Source organism: Scylla paramamosain, chromosome 9 (assembly GCF_035594125.1).
Source record: "Scylla paramamosain isolate STU-SP2022 chromosome 9, ASM3559412v1, whole genome shotgun sequence".
NCBI classification, from domain to species: Eukaryota; Metazoa; Arthropoda; class Malacostraca; order Decapoda; family Portunidae; genus Scylla; species Scylla paramamosain.
In genome coordinates, this window is record NC_087159.1 from 11263765 (window position 1) to 11290297 (window position 26533).

General features: G+C 39.8%; 2 protein-coding genes across 4 annotated transcripts; one reads left to right on the forward strand and one right to left on the reverse strand.

The window, feature by feature from the left end:
* The first annotated feature begins 1896 nt into the window (after positions 1–1896).
* Positions 1897–12310, forward strand: LOC135103594 (crustacean hyperglycemic hormones A-like). Of its 3 annotated transcripts, XR_010270123.1 has the most exons (6): positions 1902–2056; positions 2246–2514; positions 2864–2982; positions 7387–7527; positions 8251–8393; positions 12002–12310. XR_010270123.1 is itself a non-coding variant. In XM_064010067.1 (3 exons), exons 1-3 carry the CDS (start codon positions 1931–1933, stop codon positions 2964–2966), a joined length of 498 nt encoding a protein of 165 aa, XP_063866137.1. In that variant the 5' UTR covers positions 1897–1930; the 3' UTR covers positions 2967–4747. The 3 variants fall into 3 exon arrangements, 1 of the variants encoding a protein (XP_063866137.1); XR_010270124.1 differs by lacking the exon at positions 7387–7527; XM_064010067.1 differs by lacking the exons at positions 7387–7527; positions 8251–8393; positions 12002–12310 and having other exon boundaries at positions 1897–2056; positions 2864–4747.
* On the reverse strand, positions 6760–26427 carry LOC135103590 (uncharacterized). Its single transcript, XM_064010055.1, has 9 exons — positions 26270–26427; positions 24306–24443; positions 21415–23563; positions 20111–20724; positions 19680–19905; positions 15742–15888; positions 14997–15124; positions 12492–12617; positions 6760–8383 (listed from the first exon to the last, which is right to left on the reverse strand). The coding sequence occupies exons 1-9, from the start codon at positions 26333–26335 to the stop codon at positions 7847–7849; spliced, it is 4131 nt and encodes a 1376-aa protein (XP_063866125.1). The 5' UTR covers positions 26336–26427; the 3' UTR covers positions 6760–7846.
* Positions 26428–26533: the final 106 nt, after the last annotated feature.

The window sequence follows — 26533 nt, forward strand, 5'->3', positions numbered from 1 at the left end:
TATATATATATATATATATATATATATATATATATATATATATATATATATATATATATATATATATATATATATATATATATATATATATATATATATATATATATATATATATATATATATATATATATATATATATATATATATTACATCCCGTATATACTCGCACAGGATTGTAATTGTTTATTTATATTAATTAACATTAACCTCTCGTATTGTATTACCAGTTGCTATTACTGAGTTGAGTCATCCGCCAGTCAGCCGAACTGCTATTAATCATTTTGTAAGAACAAGACCTTGAACTTGTGTCAGTCACGAGCAGATGATGAGTTGGAAGGCTCGGTAAGCGTGGTTTAATTGGGCTGACTTTTAATTGGGTTAACTCTTAACTTTCTTTTACTAGCTTACAGAAATATGTTAAGGCTAACAAAAGTTTTATGTATACAGGCCCTGGCCTTTCATTTCTTATTGAAACAACTATGTAACTGATCACTAGATAAATTAATAGATGAGTAATTAATGCATAAATTAATACTTATAATAACAACACACACACAACTCCTGTTACGTGTCTTATTTAAAAATAAAATAAAACTGCAATTGTTATGGATAGATAACTAGTATTTAAATCATTGAATATAATAACAACACCTGCATCGTAACATTAGTTTGAACGTGAATGAATGTTTGTAGTCAGCCATTTATTCAACAGACAGAGAAAGGAACGACTGACAGTCACAATTAATTCCTTCGCTCCCTCTATTACTTGAACACAAAACAACCTTTCACCAGCCGTCGCCAATATCTTACACCTCCTACCTCCCTTCTTTCATTCTTTCTTTCCCTGTATTACCGTATTACAAAACCACCCTTCATCAGCCGTCACCAACATCACACCTCCTACCTTAGTCTTTCTTCCCCTGCACTACTTGAATACAAACCTTCACTAGCAGTCACCACAGGACACCAAATAGTCACACGGGGCTGGAAATAACTAGAGTTTTTTTTATTACGAAATACAACGTACATACACAGCGAGATTACGACTTCTAAGTTTCTTTTCCTCATGTGACCCACGCCACGAGCACTTACAGGTGGAAGGCCATTGACGTCATCACGCTGCTTCTTTGATTGTCAGACCGGTAATCCTCCGCCATCCAATTATCCGAATGCCGAGGCAGGAAGTGGAGGGTTAAAAAAAAAAAAAAAAAAAAAAAGAGGATAAGAAATGGAAGATAAAAAGATAAAATTGGCTGAGACTGAAAGGCATGACTTGTTATTACTAGATTGACAGACAGGTCATGCGTTCACTGCTGGAAGATGACTAAGGTTTTCTTTTCAGAATTGTTTTTCTTTTTTTCTTTTTTTCATATTGTGTTGCCATACGATTCTGGTGTTTATTCGTCGTAATGTTTTAAGGAAGGACGGAGAGAGAGAGAGAGAGAGAGAGAGAGAGAGAGAGAGAGAGAGAGAGAGAGAGAGAGAGAGAGAGAGAGAGAGAGAGAGAGAGAGAGACGCTTGAATAAGGAAATGGCTGATTTTATCAGATATTAAATTTAATACAATTCACGACATTTGACGGGAAATAAACTTAGTCTAAACTTGTAAAGTGTCTGAAATTGTTTCCGCATTATCATACGTCGCATCCTTCCTCTCTCTCCCCTACGTTCCTCTCTCTCCGCCACGTGACGCATGTGCCATAGAGTGGTGGGGTGGTGGGGAGGGAGGTGGGATTGTGGGGTGGTGGGAAGGGAGGTGAGGCCACGATGCAAATCGAAAGTTGACAGAAGGAAAGGTATGGCACAGACCTGGTTTTTACCATCTAACTTTCCATCACTTATTTCCGGTTTTCCTGGGAGGCAACTCGAGGCAGTGATGCAAGAGGCTGAGTGAGAGACTCTACTCGTAAGCATATATATAGCGGCGTGCGATGCAACTTGCTCAGTCAGTCTCGAGACACGCTACGGAGAATAACGTGGAAGAGAGATTATTTGAGCACCTCACGCACGCGTCTTGCACCTCTCCTTCAGTCTCACTCATCAACATGTTCGATAAAGTAAGTTTACGAGAAGAAGAAAAAAATAAATAATAATAATAATAAAGACAGAAATACTGTACTGCGAGTGTTGACTGTTGCCATTTTTCAATATAATTTCTTCCATTCTCATCCAAGTGGCGGAGGAGGCAGTGATGGTGGTAGTGTACGTTGGTTTGGAGAAGTATAATAACATTCTTTTCTCAACAGATGACAACTCTGGCAGTGGTGATGGTAGTGGTGATTGTGATTGCACTGAACATTGACGGTGGTGCAGCTGGTCCAGTGAAGCCACGACACAACCCTGTCTCAACTGGTGGTGACGCCGGACAGCAGCACAGACGGTCTAGGCGCGCCACCGACCTGGTAGACACCAGCTGCAAGGGTTACTATGACAGGGACACCTGGAACGAGCTACACCACCTGTGCGAGGACTGCGACAACCTGTACAGGCAATTCCATTTCCAGGCCAAGTGCAGGTAAAGAGAGAGAGAGAGAGAGAGAGAGAGAGAGAGAGAGAGAGAGAGAGAGAGAGAGAGAGAGAGAGAGAGAGAGAGAGAGAGAGAAAGCTTGAAAAATAATAATAATAATAATAATAATAATAATAATAATAATAATAATAATAATAATAATAATATTATTATTATTATTATTATTATTATTATTATTATTATTATTATTATTATTATTATAACAACAACAAAACAACAAAAGGATTATTAGACGCCTATGGAAGCTGCAATGCCGATAACAAGACTGTCAATTATTGTGCCTTGGTCTTGTCCTGCTTGGCTGCCCTAGTTGACGCTCAGTGTTTGCATTTCCCAGGAGTGACTGCTTCGCCTCAGACGTCTTTGCCACCTGCCTCACTGATTTGGGCAAGAACGTGGAAATCTACCAGGCCATGGCCGCTTCTCTACGAGGCTCCTAATGCTCTGCCGGGCAAGGTTAGCACTCACCTTGCTCATCTTGGAGGGAAACAAGTGTGTTGGGTATTTAATATTGCCTCGGGTGGGCGGTGAGACCCTCTAGTGACATGCCGAGGTCTTACTCAGTGTATGGCTGAACTTGATCTCAGGTGTGACGTATCGCAGCACAACTATTTAGCAAGAAGACTGAATTAAACTGGCATGGCAGAGTGTTCGTAACAACATAGGATGTCAGTCATGCCAATTTTCAGTAGATCCTGTCAGTGGCGCGGGTCTCAGCCATGGATTCATTATCCTCTTTAAAGAAGAAATAGGTGTTGCCTTACTGAAGCTTTTATAACTTTCTGGTAGGGCATCAAGGCATCACATTTCCGACACACTCTTTTTCACCACAGAAGCCTTGAAACCAAAGAAAATTGAGTGACGTGAGATAACTAGTCTTGTCACATGACTATCGGGCCACTCCTGCCTGACAACTGTAACTTGCTAGTCAGTATATTTCATGATACTGTTCTTGGCAGCTATTGTTCATGTTTGATTATTTAATTTATCTATTTATTCATAAACACAAAATTCTCCATGATCCACCTGGAATGTTAATTGATGATTGAGACAGACGTACTCTTTGTACTCTTTGTACTCTTTGTACTCTTTCTTGTAATGTATAACTACCACATTCCTATTTTAATACTGAAATATATTAATGTATTGTTTTAGAGTTCGCTGTCTTCATTCATCTCGAAACGAGTCGAATACACATTTATTATGTACACCATCCCCTCTCAGTAGCTTTGTAACGAAAAGTTCACACACCTTACAACGACTGTGGTCAATACAAAAAATAAAATATATTAATTACCCTTTCATTAAGGAAGTGGTTGTTAACACCGCGGAGGTTCTTATTCAGATTCAGCCCCGCCACCGCCACCAGTCTTTGTAATAACTTCTCCAATAGTCAACAATAATCGTGGACTAATCGAAGATCTGTACACATGCGTATATATATATATATATATATATATATATATATATATATATATATATATATATATATATATATATATATATATATATATATATATATATATATATATATATATATATATATATATATATTTTTTATGTAGGAAGGACACTGGCCAAGGGCAACAAAAATCTAATAAAAAAAAAATGCCCACTGAAATGCCAGTCCCATAAAACGGTCAAAGCAGTGGTCAAAAATTGATGAATAAGTGTCTTGAAACCTCCCTCTTGAAGGAATTCAAGTCATAGGAAGGTGGAAATACAGAAGCAGGCAGGGAGTTCCAGAGTTTACCAGAGAAAGGGATGAATGATTGAGAATACTGGTTAACTCTTGCATTAGAGAAGTGGACAGAATAGGGGTGAGAGAAAGAAGAAAGTCTTGTGCAGCGAGGCCGCGAGAGGAGGGGAGGCATGCAGTTAGCAAGATCAGAAGAGCAGTTAGCATGAAAATAGCGGTAGAAGACAGCTAGAGATGCAACATTGCGGCGGTGAGAGAGAGGCTGAAGACAGTCAGTTAGAGGAGAGAAGTTGATGAGACGAAAAGCTTTTGATTCTACCCTGTCTAGAAGAGCAGTATGAATAGAACCCCCCCAGACATGTGAAGCATACTCCATACATGGACGGATAAGGCCCTTGTACAGAGTTAGCAGCTGGGGGGGTGAGAAAAACTGGCGGAGACGTATGATCTGTAGTTTTGTAATGCCTGAAGTTAAACCATCAGGGCAGAATACCTCGCAGCAAATATAAAGAATATAACATGTCTGTGCATTGTGATTTCATTCCACTTATTTCTCACCCTTGTGGGAGGCCTGTTTGATTATTTTTCAAACCTTTTGCATCTTATTTAGTTTATAATTCTTAACAGTTTTATCCGTGCAGGTTTATGTAAACTGGCTCAGAATGCACGGAATTTGCCATGCAGTGGAAAGTACGCTGCAGGATGAATACATATTTCTATTCTTTGCTTGGAATAATTTTAAGCACTGGCCAGGTACTGATGGTTGAATAGTTCTTTAGGTTCATAGGTTCGGTAGGCGGACGGCGAACACAAGCCACGTGGAGGAGAACGCTATCCGACGCTCCAAACCGAATTGATCTCTAGCTCATGAATCAACTCCACATGTGGTGATGTGGCAGTGTTGGGCTGATCTTGCTGGGGTGAGTGGTGACGTCTTCTGTAGGTGTGTGCCGGCACTGCTGTGAATGACGAATGTAAGTTTGTATTTGATTGTTCTTGTAGCTTTACTGTACTCATTTTTCTGGTAGGTGGCAATTCATAGTGACTGGGCGGTAGAATATGTTGTTAAATGTAGACGTACGTATGTAGCTAGTTCATACGGGTAATTAATTACTGAAGGCACATGCATCATAGCTATTGATGAGCAGGGACGGAGACGGGGTTTTTTTTTTTTGTTAGCGGACACGGGAAGGGCAGTTGACCTTGGTGTTGCCGGAATGGTGGTACGATAATTCGCACGGGTTTTACAATTTAATCTTGAGCTGATGTAATTATATTTAGATGGTTTACTTTGTGGTGAAACCAACGCAAAACCTAGTGGAAGTCATACGGAGATGATTAAAAAGATGCGGTTATTGAAAGATACGGAAGTGAATACTCATGCAGGGATGATTAACATTACGTAATATACATGTATAACTGTGTGTGTGTGTGTATGTGGAGTTATCAGTGGCTGAGGCTGTGGAAAAAATGGTGTTTGTTCTCAAGTAGTTTTCCTCAGAATGAATTTCATAGCTGGAGTATATGTACAAATTGTGTAGCAGTAAAATCGTAAAGGCCATGATAGGCGCCTGATTTCGCATTCTGATAGACTGTATTACTTTTTTAACTGTCCCATAGTCCTGAAATTAAAGGTTCGTCGGATTTCTGTACGTAGTGATAGCTCTGGGCAGGGAACGTGTAGCATAACTGGCGGAAGATGATGGCTTCACGATGAGCAAGAGCAGAGACAAGACGCTTACTTTGCACCCCACTCCACACTTTACACCTACTCCTCACCTACACCTTATTCCACACTTTACAAGTTTACACCTTAGTCCATCGCGATGAAATATTCTTACACGTTTCTACACCATTTTACATCATTCGCCCTCACGCCCACTCACACCAGTTCACCTTTGTGTGTCCATTCTTGTCATCCTCACGCCTTCTCTCACCCGTCACCCTCACACCCACCCACCCACGCACGCCTGCACTTACATCCATTTACAGCTTACTTCTACAGCTTCCCCCACTCCTCACCATTGGTCAGGTGGACAATGCAAGGTCTTCATAAATGGCTGGGGGTGAAAAGGCGTCGGTGAAAGTCTGGGGTCATTGGTGATCATGATGGAAGATCAGTAACAAGTGAAGTGGAGTTGGGGTTCAATCAGTGGTTACTCTGCTGAGGTAGCTGATAATGAGGCAGTGTTAGGTAGTGAGATGGTCGGTAATGAGGTAAGATTAGAAATTTTGTGCCAGGATACAATTAGTTTTCATGTCAAAGACCGGTCCAAAGACTTAAGTAATGAGGGACAGAAACAAGTACTGAGGGGAGAACTGCTTAGATCTTGGCATAAGAGTTCAAAACAGTGCATCTTACATAATTTGTGGTCAACAAAGGTATGTCTGCTATACATAATTTTATGAATTTACTGTTGAGGACAGATGTTATGGTTTTGAAAGGTAAGAGATGCATTTTATGGTAACTCATTTTTAAGTACACATTCTCAAGAGGCTCTACAAAATGTAGGATGAGGAAAAGAATCATGTTCAGTAGTCTAAAAGTTTACTGTCTGTCATAACCTTGTACTCAGAAAATCTATGTAAGGGTTTGAAATAAAACGGATATACTGACAAAAGTTTGTAATGTAATGATTTCTATAAATATACATATATATAAATTTCCAAGTTTCTTATGTACAAATAAAATAAAGCTTGTAATTTTAAGATGAAAATGTTTAATAGTTTATGCATCCTACATGCATTCAAGATTCACCTTCTGCTACTACAACACACACACACACACACACACACACACACACTTGTATATATGAGAAACTGAGTCAATCTTTGACCAGCTGTGCCATCTGATAGAATGCAATCTATGTTGACATATTTATAGTAGCACCTACAAAAGGTTGTCACCTACTGCATGTCACAATGAATGCCTTAGTTGGGCACTTAAGGCAATATTAACCACAACTTTAGACAGACTGAAGCTGGAGTTCATGATTGTTCCTTAAGGTTGGGAAGTACTAGGATGTGTAGTCAGTGGTCTATTTCCAACCTATAAATATAGACTGCCCAAAACTGTGATATCACTGAGTGCCTGAAAGTGTGCACAGACAGCACAATACTCAGCACACAAGGTAAGGTATGTGATTCCCACTTCTTTTCAGATAGTCATGAAGAACGGTATCAGATGACCAAAGGAATGGTGCTATAGTTAAGACAATGTATCTAGACCATGAACTTTAAGGATGTTACAGAAGTCCTCTCATTTCTCTATCTCTGCCATGGCATCTAATCTTTGGGAGAAGGTGAGCTTCTTATCATGAGATCCCTTTAGCTCAACCAGCCATACCACTCAACCGCTATATTAATTCATCATGTGACACTGCTTAAAGCATTGAGATTCAACTACAGTGAGATTCATGTTTGCAATTTGATACTTCTTTTATTGTCTGATTATTTAGGTCAGCAGGTATCAAATATATATATATGTATATAAAATATGGATGAAAGGCAGTGTAGAAAGGAAACCATTCATGTACAAGTAGTTGTAGTGGAAGGGCAGTGAAAGCTGATTAAATTTAACCAAAACCATGGCATACCTTGAAATCAATCTGAACTGTTCCCTCAATCCCGGGTTTGAGTGGAACCGAACCCAGCTTCTTCTAAGATTTCTGTATTGTAGTTAAGAAAGACCTGTTGGGTTTGAGTCTGGTCACTTGATGTGTCTGGTAAAAGATGCTGCTGGGGATGTGTCTCCATTTGATGTTGTGCACCAGTCAAATAGCCATCCTGTCTGCCTAATCTAGTGTCTAGTGAAGGCTCAGTCTGACTTTGCTGGAACATAGAAGTGCCAGACTGCTGCAGGTTGCTCAAACTGGGGCTTGGCTGCCCCCCTCCCACTGTTTCTTTAGGATGGGTGCTGGTTGTTGGTAGGGGACGACCAGGTCCACTTTGTTGGGGGAATGTTGTGTGGGTAGCCATGTGACGTGTCAGATACACTTCTTGCACATAAACTTTGCTACACACAGGACACTGATGCACAGCTTGGCTTCGGTGTGGCTGCTGTTGGTGCTGCCGAGTCTGGTGTGCTGTAAGCTGCTGGTGATTGGCAAATTCCTGAGAGCACACGCCACACTTGACTGCATTTTGCCGCTCATGACTCTGCAAATAGGTAATGTGCAAGTGTATTTCACATTTGTGAGAAACTGAAAGCTAAAAAACTAAAATGATGTATGGTGGTACATTGACTTGCGAGTTTAATTAGTTCTGTGACAGAGCTTGTAACTTAATTTGTGTGTACACAAAGTATGTCAAATCAATTTTCACCACTGAAATGAACTGAAATGCCATTAATCTGTTTCAGCCTCCCAAAAAAGCCACCCTAATTTTTTGTTACATGTTTTTCAATACAGTAGACTGTCAATATAATGAACCTCTGAGGCCTGAAAGAGGGCAAATAGGGTATTAAGATTAATTTTTTGGAGTGTTAAAAGTAAAGTCCCTGAGTAATATTAAAGTTATATTTGGCACTGGTCAGCTGCTGCTCTCTGAACTCTCTCCAATTTCCTTATATCCTTTTTCTTGTAGGGTGACCACACTACCACTGCATATTCCAGTCAAGGTCTAATCAGTGATATAATCATCTTCCTAATAATTTCTTCATCCATATACACAAAAGCCAGCCTTATTCTTCTCAACAAGATATAGGTTTCTCCTGTAATTGCTAATGTGTTTCTCTGGGATCAAATTCCCAATCACGAACATCTAGATCCTTTTCCTCTTCTGATCCATTCAACCTTTCACCATTCAAGACACAATTTCCTTTTACTCTCCTTGCACTCAATTCTATTGCTTTACATTTCCAATTCCCATCTATGACTCCACTCTGATATCTTATTCAGATCTTCTTGTAACACTCCACAATCCTCAACATTTCCAACTTTTTCAGTAACTTGGCATCAGCCACAAAAGGTTCATATAGCTTATTCACATTGTCATATCATTTATATAAACTGCAAACATGATTGATGCAAGTACTGAACCTTGTGTGTGTGTGTGTGTGTGTGTGTGTGTGTGTGTGTATTTACCTAGTTGTAGTGTACAAGAGGGGAGCTATGTTCATGCTGTCCTGTCTCTGTATCTCTTAGTGTCTAATATGGTCTTAAAATCATGTCCTGCCTTTGCACACACTACCGTCCAGTCCATTCCATAGATCCACTGTTCTTTTTAAAATTTCCTCAATAATTTGTCTTTATTTTGAGTTTCCTTCCATGTCCTCTTGTATCCCTTGTGTCCCATTTCAGTCAATCTTCCCTATCAGCATTGTATAGATGGTTAACAAGTCACCTCCTTCTCTACTTTGTTCTAGTATTGGTAAGTCTGTCTTGACAGTCTCTCCTTGTATGTTAATTCAGAGTTGGGCCCAATTTTGTTGTTGCCCTTTGGATTTTTTCAGGGTTTTTAATATTCTTTTTTTGTACTGGGTGATCACAGTACTGTAGCATATTTTAGTCTTGGTCTAATCAGGGTGATGCTTTCAAGCTTTTTTAACATTCTTATTTGTACTGGATGTCCACAGTACTGCTGCATATTCTAGTCTTGGTCTAATCAGGGTGACTAATATTTGCTGTATCATTTTGTCATCTATATATGTAAATGCCACTCATGTTTTTTAATTCATGTTTTTTCAACAAGTTGTAGGTTTCATCAACAGTTTTATTACTTTGCTTATCAGGTGACATGTCATCTGTAATGAATACTCCTGGATTCTTTTTGAATTTTGCTTTCTTTGCTTCCCCTTCTCCAAGTTTATATTCTCCTCAGATCCTGCTTCTGCTCTTTCCAAACTCCACTATACTGCACTTCCTGATGTTAAGATCATTTCCCATTTTTGGCTCCATTCCCAAAGTTTGTCCACATCTTGTTGCAATATTCCATGGTCTTTCTGCACTTACTTTTCTCAATAATTTTGTGTTATCAGTAAAGAAACTTGTGTAACTGTCTGTATCCTCATCTGCATCATATATATATATATATATATATATATATATATATATATATATATATATATATATATATATATATATATATATATATATATATATATATATATATATATAACATAAATGGAGCCAGCAAAGATCCTTGAACTCCACTAATAATGGAAACTTTTGTCACTGATTATCAATCACTCTTTGTTCTAACATTTAAAAAGTATTTCCTCCAGTCTAATACTTTTCCTTGTTGTATCCGTTATGGTTTCAAATTTTATTAATTTTCTGTATCAAAATCTTTCTTGAGATCCAAGAAAACACAGTCAGCCTATCCATTTCTTCAATTCTGTCCATTACTCTGGAGTAGAAACATTAGATTTATGGTGCATGATCCCTTGTCTAAATCCAAACGGTCTTAGGTTTAGTATGTTGTTTTACCCATCTGTTCTTGATAACTTTCTCACAGATTTTGGCTATGATGTTTGTTAGGATACTAACCTGTAATTTGTTGGGCCTTCCTTATTACATCCTTTATATAATATATAAAGGATATATGAGGCGCCGCACGCCTCATATATCAATATATTATATTGATATAATATTGGTACAATGTTAGCCTTCTTCCAGACTCCTAGTATTTTTCCTTCATTGATAGAGCACTTTATTATATATATTATATACCTTGTCTGCTAGTTCTTCTCTACATTCCTTTAATATCCAATTTGCAATTCTGTTAGTGTGATTTTCTTGCATCCAGATTCCTCATTATTTTAATTATTTCTTGTGTGACTTCTATTTCCCTCATAGAAGATGTTTGTGTTTGCTCATCTTCATTCCAGCCATTCTCTTGTAAAAACAGCTTGAAAGTGCTGATTCATGACCTTGGCCATTTCCAAGTCTTCATTGTACTCTGTATTATGCTGACAGTTTCCCTATTTTATGTTTGTTTTTCAGTTTTCCATTTACATATCTATAGAAGAGTTTTGGCTGGTCCTTACACTTTTCAGTTATATTCTCATAATTTCTCCTCTCCTCTCTATGTATTTGTACATTCTTATTTCTTGCATTTGCATATTCTTGCCACTTTCTAGGATGTTTTCTTTTTCTCCATCTATTCCATGCTCTATCTCTTCTTTCCTTTGCTTCACCGCATCTTCTGTTAAACCACTCTTTATATTTGCCTTTCTATGGTTTAATCTTGGTATATATTTATCCGGTCTTTTATTAATCTTCCATTTTTCTTCCGCACCTGCTTGTTCCATATAAAATTCATCAAATCTGCCCCCTGGAAGTACTTTCTGAATCCACTAAAGTCTGTTTTACTATATATTAGTCTCCCTGCTCTATGTTCTAGTTTTAGTCTCCCCACTCTGTTCTAGTTCCAATAATATATGATCACTTTTTCCAGTGGGATGTTTATACTTAATTTCTTCCACAATCTCTGGTTCCTTTGTAAATATTAGGTCTAGTCTTGACAGTTCATCATTTCTAAATCTGGTGTTGTCTTGAACACACTGTCATAGTGCGTTCCATAGTCATGTCTAGTAATATATTTCCCCATGAGTTTTTGGCCCCCTTCCACTGACATTTCCTCTCAGTGTACCTCTTTACAGTTAAAATCCCCCATAATTACTGACACGTTTCCTTCTGGTAATTTATTTAGTGATAGTCTTGTATCACTTAGCATCCTAGCATACTTGAGCTCACCCCATGACCTCATTTTTGGAGTACATCACACATAAATTCTCTTTTTTTGTCTAGTAACAATTCTAATATGTTTACCCAGGTTTGTGAACCTGCACAACCTGGTGCTGCACTCACTGGTGCATGCTCACTGTTATATTGGATCATCTCCAGTGCTGCACACCCAAGAATATTTACTACACAACTGAAACTTATCATAACCTGACCTTTCAATGTGTTCTCTCTGTTGTCTTGCCATGATGCAAGTAACGAGCTGCTTTAGTGTTCAAGAGTTCTGAGGACATTGCAAGTTTACTTAGATTTTTTTTTTTTTTTTTATCCTGGAAAAAACTGCCCTGATTGTTTTCCAGGGGCTCTTTCAGGTACATAAAATAAATTGAAAAAGATTTAATCCAATACCTTTTTCTACCCTCTCCCTATTATGATTTTTTTTTTTTTTATCCTGGAAAAAACTGCCCTGATTGTTTTCCAGGGGCTCTTTCAGGTACATAAAATAAATTGAAAAGATTTAATCCAATACCTTTTTCTACCACCCTCTCCCTATTATGATTTTGTAGTAAAGTAAGTCTTACTGCTATATGCCTCTTAAGCAGACTGGGTGTTGCAAATTTCTTGTTGCAGATAGAGCATGTGGGGAGCATTTGGGAATTCTTTGTTGCTGAGTTTTCGTGCAGTCGTCGGTGTCGTCCCAAGGAATCCTGTGGAAAGAGTTAGTCAAAATGATTAGCCAGGATAAGGCAATCCTGACTAATGTCACCACCTGCACCACCAATCATACAATTTCCTGCCAAAAGGTGACACATCAAACCTTGCACAACAACTTTAACCACATCATAAAGGCACATATATAATTGGATTGTATGTGACTGAATCATATGCCTGTCCTGCTACTATGGCTTTCAAACCAAAATTTATAGTTAATACTTTAAAAATTCTCAATCTTTTGTTTATATTTATAATGATAGACAACTATATATTACTGATATTCATAACAGTGTAAACACCACTGGAAGTACAAATATGTTAATTATATGGGTTACACTAAACATTTTTTTCTCATATTTTCACCTCATTGATGATAAAATAGAAAAACTACTGGCAATCTGTTTATAAGCATATTTTGTGGCTCTCTCTGCATCTGAACACAAATTTAAATTTAAAAAGTGTTTTAAATTTCATAATTCAGGGAGAAGGAAGAATGTACTTGTTAAACTAAGGGCATATACATACATTCCAATTTATTTGTGCACTTCTAGGGGTGTTTAAGCCAGCAGGGAGAAGGAAGAATGTACTTGTTAAACTAAGGGCATATACATACATTCCAATTTATTCATGCACTTCTAGGGGTGTTTAAGCCAGCTAAGAATATGAGTATTATACAGGGTGTAACACCAGTTTCTGCAGATATTGCTGGAGGTGAAAATACACATTCTAACTGGAAAATGTTCTTTGCACGTATGCATTTTGAGGCTTCATATAGCTGTGGTATGAAATTCAAATGTGTGTTGGGGGGGGACACATTCACGACAACCAGGCTGGGTGAGTAAGTATGCTGGACTCCACATTACTGTATAGCATTGCCGGCAATGAGAGAAAGACTTGTGCAATACAATCTAAACATTCACTGTTACTATCTCTTGAATATGAATGGCAAGTGGCAATCAGCTGATTTGTTCCTAGTCTCGCTCCTTCCCACTCCCTGCCCGGGAAGTCATGGTGCCACGTAGCCTATTATTTTATTTGTCATTAATTGCAAACACTCCTTGTGTAATGTTTACTGGTGAATCATCAGTCCATTAATCTCATTATGGGATACTGTAAAGCTCTAAAACTTACAAAAAATGTGTGAATAGTAATTCACAATTTTACCAAAGGACATACACTGCTCGGCAAAAATGTTTTCTGGTGACACTTTTTAGAATGCTGCTGCATTCATCATCAAATACAAACCCTTGTGTATTTTGCTTCCCTTCAGTACTCTGTACACCATCCATGATGTCTCCACTTCTCTCAACTGTGGTGGCAGTGATAAGGTAAGGTTTTGCAATGTTTCAGGCAGTGTTTATGCCCACAATTCTATGAACTCCAGCTCCATCAAGGTGCTGATGTCCTTGCCATTTAGATTTTGTTTAAACACATGTAACAGATTTTCTATAGAACTAATATCAGGTCTATTTGCTGGCCAATCATCATTGAATCTGATGTCACAATCATGAAGTCATTGCTTTAGATATTTTGAAGGAGTGAGGCTAGGAACAAATCAGCTGATTGCCAGTCAGTCACACTCAGTTTCTTGTTGAGATAATGACATTGAATACACTTAGATTGTAATGCATAAGTATGACAGAGAAACACTGCCAGCAATGCCATACACTTACAGTAATGTGGAGTATGTGGACATGGTGTTTCTCCAGTGTGATTACTTCCCCGGCCTGGCTGTTGTGAATGTGTTGCCAACCTACACTTGAATTTCATAACCAATGCTAAACAAAGCCTCAAAGTGCATATGTACATAAAACATTTCCCAGTTACAATAACCTGTTTTCACCTCCAGCAATATCTGCAGAAACTTGTTTACACCCTGTATAGGAATTACAAATAATTGCAGGAAACAGATGTACAAATTAGGAAAGCATAAATGAATTTTGTTAGAAAGCCATAGTGCAACATTTTGTAGTCTGAGCATAGTGCAGATGCATGATTTTAAGCTGCATACTTTCAAATCACAGACATGGTGTTTACTTAAGATTATGAAAAGCAGCAATATGTGCTGCAAATCACTGTAGGAAAAAAACAAATGGTTGATGAAAGCAAATAAAAATGAATATAGTATTCAAAGCTGTATTGCAAGATTTGGTGTGTCTGGTGTGAGAACGAAATGGCAAGACAAATGGATAAGCTTTGATGTTATCAAAGTGAATGGGATTTATTTTTCCTGGGGCAATTGATGTGACTATAACTGCATGCAGCAGGCTCTGCTCTTTTATCCGAGATACTAGAAAAGAGTTCATCAACCAAAACAGACTGTGCCAAAAGAGGTTAGTGTCCAGAATGAAGAAAGGGTGTGTGGGCATTACCTGTGATGTAAACTGACGGCCACAAAAAGAACACACCAGCTCCCCAGTGTGTGCCTTCATATGGGCCCGCAGTTTGTACTTGGTAACATATGAACGGCCACATACACTACACACCCATGGCCGACTTCCTGAAACACAAAGATCTGTGTTATTTGATTCTTCAACTTTTTTGCTCTGTAACTCGTACCTGATCGTTAATAACAGACCGTCTTCCCTGCATCTAACCTAACTAGATGCTTGCAAACTTCCGGCAGGGGCCCTCAAATGCCATGTCACCATTTACACATTCACATCACATACAACCATTCCTCTTTCTCTAGACTTTCCTTTCATGTAATGATTCCTTGACACTTCCTTCATCCCATTTATAATCTAACCTTTAGTTCTACACCTCTCATATCAAAAGAGTTCTACACCTCTCGTATCAAAAGGAGTCTTCATCAATCATGTTCCTTTCTTTACATTTGCTTAAAGAACTGTAACACTTCCTTCACCACTCAACTACTCAATTAATTCACAAAACTGCTTCTCCTCTGAATTTTCACATTCATTTCTTCTGCTTATGCTACTCCACACATGTTCCTCAAACAATTCTTTCATTATGCTTAATGTGCTCCCTTTTCATGTTTCTGACAACATTCTCTTTGCACTCATCTCATGCAATGTACATCTAATCACACCCAAAAACTTCAATAAATGGACAATTTCTGAATGCAATAAATTATGTGGTGGTTCTGAACGTTACCTGTGTGCTGGGCTTTGTGAGTATCACGGGTAAACTTGAGGGCAAAGGTCTGACCACAAATGTCACACGTGAAAGGCTTGTTGGTGGCATGGGTGGCCAGGTGGGCCTGCAGGGAGCTTTTCAACCCAAAGCCTCGCTGACATACATCTGGAAAATTACACCCTTCTCAGTGAATAACTCCTCACTGACTGGCCATGGAGGACACAACAGCTATGACATACACACCCGAGTTTAGCATACAGACATCTCCATAACTGCTCTAAGTCTTGTCACCTGATTGTATAATTATAGGATTGAATTGGTTTGTATGTGAGGGCAGATATAAGCTGAAAATTAATCTGGCAATACCATGGACTGAATGATACACTGATGATTAATGATTAATAAGATAAAATAAAAAAATATGTTAACTCCAAGAAAACTTTGAACAGAAACAACCATGAGTTTGATAAACCTAAAACAGAATGGGGGTGGGAGGAGGGGAAGAAAGTTATATTTCTCGACAGGAAACACACCTTCAAAAAGCTGTAAAGTGAAAGCAATTATTATGAAATGACTGAAATTAAGAAGCCTCTGGAAGAAGCCATTAATAAAAATGAAGAATAACCAACAGACATAACGGTAAAAGATGCAGCATTAGATTAAGTAAGCTTATACAGGGTGTCCATAAGGTCTCTACAATTTAATAAATTTATTACAAAAGCTAATGAATAGATAAATCTTTGGGAATTAATACAAAATGAGGAGTAGATATTGATTTTTTCCCCTTATCAAGACCGTGATGGATTTCTTGCCATGTTTACTGCAGCATAGCCTCATTAATGGTGGCAATGGCATCAGCAACCCTTTGCTTCAGGTCATTGATGTTCTGTATCTTTGTTCAGTACACACTATCTTTAACATAACCCCATAGGAAAAAAGTCCAGGGGAGTGATGTCTAGGGAACAAGGTGGGCAGGTAAGTGTGACATCCCTTCCAATCCACCACCAGTCTGGAGATAGTTTCTGCAGATGTTTACCTTGATTGATTGAATATGTGGCACCACAACTGGGTGATCTTCAACCAACAATAATTTTTCCTGGAAATGTTTGATTTAGGATCCCATGAACATGCAGTTGCCAAATTTTGCTGGAAAAATTATGGTTGGTTGAAGGTCACCCAGTTGTGGTGCCACATATTCAATCAAGGTAAACGTCTGCAGAAATGATCTCCAGACTGGTGGTGGACTGGAAAGGATGTCACTTTCCTGGCCACCTTGTTCCCTAAACATCACTCCCCTGGACTTCTTTGTATGGGGTTATGTTAAAGATAGTGTGTATTGATCAAAGATATGGAACATCAACGACCTGAAGCAAAGGGTTGCTGATGCCATTGTCACCATTAATGAGGCTATGCTGCAGTAAACTATTCATTTACTTTTGCAGTAAATTTATTAAATTGTAAAGGGACTTTATGGACACCCTGCATAAAAACAAATGGAAAAGTAAATGAAAAATACATTTCTTGGTAAAATGTAACATGTGGCTCAGTTTTGGCATCAATTCTTTTTATGTTACCTATCTATATCTTCATCTATCTGTCTAATTATGTATCTATCTATATGCAGAGGTAAGCATTGTTACTACAAAATGTAACTTAGTTACTCATTACTCTGTTGCTCATAAACATAAGAAAATGATTTGTTTTTGTGCTACATTGGCTGAAAAATGCAATGCAAGTTATCATTACTTTGCTGCTCTGTTACATAGATGTCTGAAGTGTAGCCTGGATCACAAAAATATGTATTAGAAAATATGTAATAATATTTTTCATAACACCAATACTTAGATATGCAGCAATGGTATATGATCCACATTTAAAGAAACATATTACCAATGCTAAAATAAATTATTCTTCTTTCGGCTGCTCCCATTCAGGGGTCCCCACAGCGGATCACTCTTCTCCAATGCGCTCAATCTTCTGTGCCTTCCTCTGTCACGCCCACCACTTGCATGTCTCCTTTCACAGCATCAATAAAACTTCTCTTTGGTCTCCCTCTCTTCCTCCTGCCAGGTAGATCCATGTCTAGCATCCTCCTCCCCACATACCCCTCGTCACTCCTCCTGACATGTCCAAACCATCTTAGCCTAGCCTCCTTTGGTTTGTCCCCAAACTGACATATGTGTGTTGTTCGTCTGATGTAATCATTTCTGATTTTATCCATCCTCATCACTCCAAGAACAAATCGCAACATCTTCAATTCTGCTACTTCCAACTCCGCTTCCTGCTTTTTTGTTAGTGGTACCGTTTCCATACTGTACAGCATGGCAGGTCTCACTACTGTTTTATAAATCTTTCCCTATGTTCTTGCAGAAACCTTTCTGTCACATGTCACTGCTGCTGTCTTCCTCCACCCATTCCATCCCGCTTTACCTCCCTACCACAGTCTCCATTACTCTGTACCGTGGACCCCAAATATCTAAATTCGTCAACCTTTGTCATTTGCACACCTTGTAGCCTTATTGTCTCCCCATCACCTCCACTGAGACACATGTACTCGATCTTGGTTCTGCTCACTTTCAATCCCCTTCTCTCCAGTGCACATCTCCACCTCTCTAACTCTGTCTCCACTTCTTCCTGGTTTTTGCAACAGATCACTACGTCGTCTACAAACATCATAGTTCATGGGGATTCCTGTCTGACCTCATCAGTCAGTCTGTCCATCACTACTGCAAACAGGAAGGGGCTCAAAGCCGATTCCTGGTGCAGTCCCACCTCCACTCCGAAACCATCCGTCATTCCTGCAGCACACCTTACTGCTGTTACGCTGTTTCCGTACATGTCCTTCACCACCTTCACATACTTCTCTGCCACTCCCGAGCACCTCATGCAATATCACAGCTCTTCTCTTGGCACCTGATCATAAGCCTTTTCTAGATCTATAAATGCACAATGCAGCTCCTTTTGTCCTTCCCTGTACTTCTCCATCATCATCCTCAAAGCAAATATTGCACCTGTTGTGCTTCTTCCTGGGATGAATCCGAACTGCTCATCAATGATCCTCACCACTCTTTGCAATCTTGTTTCCATGACTCTTTCCCATATCTTCATTGTATGACTCAACAGCTTAATTCCTCTATAGTTGCTGCAAGCTTTGTACATCTCCCTTGTTCTTGAAAATTGGCACTAGCACACTTTTTCTCCACTCATCTGGCATCCTCTTGCCTTCCAAGATTCCGTTGAACAGTCTGGTTAGCCAACCCACTGCCATCTCTCCTAAACTCCTCCATGCTTCCACTGGTATCTTATCTGGCCCTACTGCTTTATCTCCCTTCATCCTCCTCAAAGCCTTTCTCACCTCTTCTCTACTGATCCTTGGCACTTCCTGATTTAACTCTTCCACCTCCTCTAACCTTCTTTCTCTTTCATTTTCAATGTTCATCAGATCCTCAAAATACTCCTTCCATCTTTTTAATATATTCTTCCCTTGTCAATATATTTTCATCTGCATCCTTTATAATTTTAACATGCTGCACATCCCTCCCATCTCTGTCTCTCTGTCTGGTCAGTCAGTAGAGGTCTTTCTCCCCTTTAGTATCTAACTTCTCACAATACTAAAATAAATAAAAGTACAAAAAGCACTAACAAGATGGTTACTAAGTAAGAAATTTTAAGCTATTTTAAGCTAGTTTGGGTTGTCACCCAAACTCAAATGTGAAAAAAAAAAGTATTGAAAACTTGTAACCTATGAATTCAACATTAAGGGAATAGAAAGAAACTAAAGATGAAAAATGAGATAAGGATATGAAGAAATATGCATGGCTTTCCAAATAGAGCAAGAGATCAGTGGAATACATTACCACAGGAAGTGATGTGTGCATGCAAATATAAATTTATATAAAAATTAAAACTCAGCCAATGCTTCAAACAACTTTGCTTCTTAGCAGAAATCTTCTTACAGCAAGAGAACTGCTGTTGGTGGGCTGGTGTGTGGCAGGAGAGTCGATGGTTATGGAGGTAGGATGGTCTACTGAAGGTCTTGCTGCAGCTGGTACAGCCCCAAGGCCTCTCCCCAGTGTGGGTGCGATGGTGCTGTTTCAGTTTAAGCAGCCTGTTGAATACCTTGCCACACACCATACACTCCAGGCCTTTACTGCCACCCCCTCGCCGCACTTCTGCTGGCATCTGGAATCATGCCTCTCTTTACTCAAAACTATTATTTTATTGTGGTGGGCCTTGAGAACAGCAGTCATCATCATTATTAATAGTAAACAAAGAGATAAGGATCAAGATTAACAATTAGAAGGATCCCCAGACAGAAATGTCAACACTGAACATGATAGCACCAGCCCTACCTTTAGAAACTTGTGAACACAATAAAAATATTTACCTGCTGCAGTTGGTCCACAACAGTGCAGGTGAGGGGAGCACCAGACGGAGGTGCTGTCAAGCCCTGGTTCTGACCCCTCTGGAGGTCGGTCAAACCTTGGGCTGCCTGTAGATCAGCAGGATCCCGAGTACTGTGAAGGGAGGCATCAGGTGGTTCTGGACATGGGGGCACCAAGGGCATTTGGGTGGGCTCAGAAGGTTCCACATACACCAGTGCAGTGGCAGTAGGGGCAACAGTCACCACCACAGCAGGTGCGCCACCTCCATTATTACCACTCACAGCTACACCAACACCAACACCGTCATTACTACTGCCACCACTACCACCACTACCATCACCACCACCACCACCACCACCACCACGACCACCTCCTCCTCCCCCAGGGTCCTCTCCACTGGTCATCTCATCTGAGGAGGATTCAGAGCTGGACACATCATCATCCTGAGGACCTAGCTGGGCATGCTCTTCAAGGTGCTGGGGAAGGGCCACCTGGGAAGTCATCTGCAATGGATGGTCCTTGCTAGAGCCCATATGGTCTTCCTGTGTGGCAGCTGAAGCCAAGCGAGCTGCGGCAGATGCCTCAGCTTCTCTGGCAGCTTGAGCTGCTCTCTCCACTGTAAAAAAAGCAAGGCTGGGTGAAGCACATTTATGATACCTGCAATACTTGGTAGTATTTTTCATAAATACCTTGCCTGTCCAGGATAGATAATTTTTGGTCTCCAGTGATAAAGGTTCACATACACACTCACCCACATGAGGGCAAAATTGTTGGCCCTGTGCTCCTGCAAGACATGTACACATGGAAGGGCAGGAATGCAAACCTTCTGCTTCCACTGAGTTGGAGGATCACAACTCCTTAACTTATATCTCAAACCTACTCCTTGCTAGGTGAACACAGCCTACATGAGAGAAGACCTCTCTCAGGTATACTACACCTAATTACAATATACTAATTACAATATACTACTACCTAATTATATATATATATATATATATATATATATATATATATATATATATATATATATATATATATATATATATATATATATATATATATATATATATATATATATATATATATATATATATATATATATATATATATATATATGGAATTACATGTTTCAAATGATGCTTAGAATGGTCATGTGACTCTTTCAAGGAAGAGATGCAGTTTCTCTCAGATTGCTGGCATTTCTTCTTGAGTATGAACTTAATTAATCAAGCTCAAAGAAAAAGAAGCATGATGATTATAATGATGTCAAGGTTGGATGATATCAAAACAATGGGAAAGAACTCACCTCTCTGCTTGAAGTTGATTCTGTCGTCATCATCACTGGAAGATGAAGAGGATGAAGATGATGATGATGAGGTGGAAGAGCTGGATGTGACAGAGCTAGAATCATCATCACTTTCTTCCTCTTCATCATCGTCGTCATCTTCATCATCCTCTTCCTCCTCCTCTTCATCATAATGTGTGTGAATGGGAGGTGGTGCATGAGGAAAAGTGGGCTGAGTGGGGGGATTCTGCAGGCCAAAGAGATCAGAACTACTGCATTTCTCCTTTGGTGGAAAGGAGAAGCTGTGAGGGAGAAGGACTGGCTGACTACTGCAACTGTTACTGTTGCTGCTGTTGGCCACTTGCTGTGAATTCTGCAGGAGTGTGTTACAGGTATCCACTGTGCTGCCTTCCCTCCATCTGTCTTCCTGAGTGTTTTTAAAGCTGTCTATTGTGGTGTCTTCCCTCCAGCCATCTTGTGTGTTCCTGTAGCTGTCTATAGTTGTGTCTTCCTTCCAGCTGTCCTGTGTGTTCTTGTAGCTGTTCATAGTGGTATCTTCCTTCCACTTGTCTTCCTGTGTGTTTTTATAGCTGTCTATGGTATTATCTTCCCTTAAGCCTTCTTTGTAGGTATTAAGGGTGGTGTCTTTCCTCCAGCTACCTTCTGTGGTGTTCTTACAGCTGTCTAATTTATTGTCTTCCCTAAAGTTTTTCTCAGTACAATTCTTTTTACTGCTGTCATCTCTTACATCCTCTTTGCTTTCTTTTCTAGTGTTAAGTTCCCTACAGCTGTCTTGAGTGGTATTCTCATTTCCCTTCATTTGCATGGCATCTTGTAAGATACTTTCTTGAAAATCTTCTTTTCTCGAACAATCTTCTCTGAAACTTTTACTAATGTCTTCTGCAGTGTCTTCCTTTCTCTCCTCCTCTCTGGTGTCCTCTTCTTCATGGATAATCAAAGTGCAGCTGCTGTCCCCATCTAAACTCTCCTCACTCACCACAGCAGCTGCAACATCCTCCCCAGGCACCTCACTTACCGTGGGCGGACTAGAAATGCTACAAGTTTCTAAAGTACTTTTATCATTGTAGTCTTCACGGCCTTTGATATCTCTACAAACATCCTCACTATTTTTGCACATTTCTCCTTCAGTTTCTTTTCCCTTCTCCTCTTCCTCCTCTTCCTCCCTATTTTTTTCACTGTTTTCAGGCTCAAACTCCTCTCCTCCTTTTTCTCTATTGGTCTGATAGTTCCTTGAGGTTACTTCACCAGTCTCCTCTTCTTTGTTTGTTTGTTCCTCAACCTCACTTCCTTTGCACTCCTTCATATCTATTTCCATGCCAAAAAGATAGTTTTGGTTGCTCCAGGTGCTTTGTACACTGACTTCTTTTCCTTCTTCCTCTTCTTCACAGCTCATTTCCACTGGTTCCTGTACCTTTTCCTCTTCCTCTTCTGAGCAAAGGTCCATTTGTTCTGTTTCTTCCTTTTCCTCATCTTCCTCCTCTTCCTCTATTTGGTCATCTTCTTCCTCTTCCTCCCCTTCCCTTTCCTCCTCTTCATCTTCCACCTTTCCCTGACATTCATCTTTTGAGTACTGTCCTTCCTCCATTTCTTGCTGGCCACAGTGGATCTTGCAGGCCCCTCGTCGCCACTGCCCTGGATCATTCTCATTCCTCTTGGAGAAGCATGAGTGAACCTGGCACCCTGGCCATGCCTTTGTCACACCCTTAGTGCCTTGGTGCATTGGCTCAAGGCTGGAAGGATCCTCAGTCTGAGTTGATGGTGAAGCTGCACAACATTCTGCCTCCTCAGAATAGCACTGAGGGTCCTCGTCCCCACCGCTGACAGCTGCACCTTCTTCAGGGGACACAACCTCACCTGGAGTGGCATCCTGATACTCTTCTTCCTCTTGGGCACAATCACCAGGGTATACCTGCTGGTGCTGCTGCTGCTCCTGGTTTTGATCAGCAGAGGGGGAAGAAGCGGAGGTAGTGGTGGTGCCTGCTGAGGAGGTGGAAGCAAGAAGGACATAGCACTCGCCTCTCACCCAGCGTACCACCGTCCCTGAGGTGTAGCGGTGGATGTCAGTGTGCTGAGACTCTGGAAGGTGGGAAGTGTCCCAACCACAACCACAGCCTTCACCCAAAACCTCATGTCCCAACTCAGCAAGTTTCTGGAATAGGATAAGACATATTTGACAATAATGAAAATCAGAGATACCACTGCCTACTAGAAGACAGATGTGAGAATTAGCCTGAAAAATAAAAGCCAGACTCCATTTAGCCAGTCTGTTGCAGCTTATATAGTAATGCAAACAACATTACAGCATTAGTCCAGTCTCTGTAGCTCCCACAAAGCTGTAGAAGAAATGCAGTAGTGGGAACAGTCATTTTCTTAGTTGAATATTTTGGGAATTTAATGGAGTGGGTAATATATTTTGCCTCCAGATGGTGGTAGGCCTTCGTGGCCATAAATTCAGTGAAGAAGGAAGTGCATCACACCAAGTAGAGTGACATACCTGAATATATATAGTTTATAGCTGATATATTAAAACATACACAGATTTGGGGTCAACAGGTAGGGAGATGGTTGTGCTGCTATGGCCAACAAACAGATAATGATAATTAGTAATGATCCTCTGTAGGATAAATTGTTGACACAAGATCACACAGTACAAGTCAGTATCCTACATCCTCTTAAAGACCAATTATCTAAATTACTAGTATTTACTATTATCTTACAACAAATGACTAAGTAGTTATATTTGCAATTAGCCTTTGTTAGAACACAGGTAAAACAATAAAAGAAAATTTACAAATGTACTGATATCAACAGGCCATGAAATATCCAATTTAGTTCTTTGAGATAAGTACTGAAAATCTAATCTTTTATAATCAATGTCCAGAGCACATTACCCTGGCCAGGAGGAGTAACAGGGAGTGGAGGCCAAACAGAAGGTTGCCATGGAAGTTGTCATCCTCTTGTAGATTGAGTGCCACATTCTGAAGCACTAACTCCAGCCCCCAGGATTCCAGCACGCCATCTGCTGCAGCCTGTGGACATCAGTGGCATCATTAATTCACTGCACAATGATCTGTCTAATGTTCTTCAATCTTGCATTAAAAAATCTGGGGTTGACTATGCAAAATGTGAAGATCCCTTTTTTTTCTTTCTTTTTAGATATGTAGGGGTCTGTCTGGTGGTGTAAGGATTTTTCTTTTATTGCATGCTTGGCTCACAGCTGACAGAACTTGGCTGGAATTGGAGGAGATAATTTGGGTTTGTCTCCTTTCACACTGCAGCCCCTGTCACCTGCTCATTTAGGTGAGAATTCTGTGTGGGAAGAAAAAAAAAAAAAAAAAAAAAATGCAGCACTCATAGAAAAGTGGGTTCTGCAACCAAATAAATCTAAATGTAACTTTTAATCCAGCAAGACACTAACCCTGTGGGATACTAATTTTGTGGGACACTAATGAAGTAATATTTTTATTAGAGAGCCTTGCCTCATTCACGTGGTGGCAGGCATGAGTCTTGTGGTGTACTGCAAGCTGTGAGTCATCTTAAGTTCTCAATGAGATACTGTTTTGTTGTGTGGTACAATGTCAGTGCCCTACACGTATGAGATTAACCCAGCAGGGTTAAAAATTCAGATGAGGTTTAGCTTCATTTATTGGCAGCATCCACATTCTCCATGGTGTTTAAATTTCTACAGGTTACTTACTTTAGGGTTAGGTTATGTTAATCCTTTGGGCATCCCAGGGCCTGCTGTGATCTTTAAAATGAAACAGAATAACAATCCTTTCAAATGGTATACATAATACAGGTATAATGGATAGCTCTTGACCGTTACTGCTACCCAGCGTGTCACAAATAGTTCTTCCATGCTGCTTGTCCCCAGTGAAAACTGCATCCTCGAATAAAAATATTATGCAGGATGTCGGGAAGTGCATGCCAAAAACTTTCCTTGAAATCAATCATAATTTCTTCCTTTCTTAGTTCTTCACCTAGAAGTTCTTTAGTCCTTTCCAAACATCAGAACAACCATCAGTGGTACTTGTTTCATATTACTATCACACTGTACATATGCACAATTACTGAATAGCTAAGTGAAAGGGTGTTGCACTATTTGAAATGTAGCATCGACATACCAATGCTTTGCCTTGCTAAGCAGTGACAATTGCTCATATGTTGAGAATAACAGATGTCGTCAGTCACCAATTAAAATATCATGTTGTAGAAAGTTTTGAAGAATGTTATCATTAGTTATTTCAAGTTAAGTGCTTCAGCTGGTTGTGCTGCCCTGTGCTTACAATTTCCTTGATGGGCAATGTTCTCAGGAGCAGGTAGAGAACTTATGGCATGTGAGGATCAACTTTTCTCGGAATACTTCTTCCACGTTGCCCGTTGCTGAACAAAACACGTTTTCTACAGCTTTCTTTTTAATGAGGGCTGAAACTTTACTTGTTTACTTGTTTGTTTCCGGAGGATGAGAGTGAGGGTTGTGATCTCTGAAATATATCTCGTCTGCTTCTTTAATTGTAGTTTTACTGCTTGAATTTTAATTCCTCACGTCACATTTCGTGATAGTCTGGCTGTTCACAAGTATATGTTAGTGCGTGGGTTGCCCGTGATATCTTGGATGACCTGGTTCGGTCATTGTTAAATCGAGCTGATGGTCAGAGTTGATATTACAAAATCGTCAGAGTTGGTTCACCAGGTAGGTTGATTCGATAATATTGAATGGTCCGAGATGAAAATGGGCCGCGTTGGACGCACACCAAATAAGCTATAACCCCTTTGGTGTGCCATGTACTGCGCTACCCTCGCCCATATGTTGTGCCGCATGCTGCACTCACCGGCCTCCCTATTTCTTACTCACCAGCCTCATCACCTCTTGGAAATGTTCAGACACTTCGATAAGAGTGTGCAGGACGCTGCCAGCCATGGCCAGAGCAGCTGCAGGCCCTGCTGCCCTCACAACCCTGCCGCCGCCGCCACCGCCATCAGCTGATTGACTGACATTTAAACAGTTTCTCATTTTCATTTCGCTCGTGATTTACATTCGGCGCCTAACTAGAAAAAAATAATAAACCATGTTTCTCCATGTAGCACAGACAAATTTGTGTAGAGGCAGTGGACAGGG

What these genes read in the sequence shown, in the direction of transcription:
- LOC135103594 (XM_064010067.1), top strand. Translation starts at nt 1,931, where the DNA reads ATGCAACTTGCTCAGTCAGTCTCGAGACACGCTACGGAGAATAACGTG. An exon ending in TCATCAACATGTTCGATAAA is followed by an intron (nt 2,057 to 2,245) that starts GTAAGTTTACGA and finishes TTTTCTCAACAG; the next exon opens with ATGACAACTCTGGCAGTGGT. An exon ending in CATTTCCAGGCCAAGTGCAG is followed by an intron (nt 2,515 to 2,863) that starts GTAAAGAGAGAG and finishes TGCATTTCCCAG; the next exon opens with GAGTGACTGCTTCGCCTCAG.
- LOC135103590 (XM_064010055.1), bottom strand. Translation starts at nt 26,335, where the DNA reads ATGGCTGGCAGCGTCCTGCACACTCTTATCGAAGTGTCTGAACATTTC. An exon ending in GCCGTCAGTTTACATCACAG is followed by an intron (nt 12,618 to 14,996) that starts GTAATGCCCACA and finishes CTCTTTCCACAG; the next exon opens with GATTCCTTGGGACGACACCG. An exon ending in TGCTTAAGAGGCATATAGCA is followed by an intron (nt 8,384 to 12,491) that starts GTAAGACTTACT and finishes ACCTATTTGCAG; the next exon opens with AGTCATGAGCGGCAAAATGC.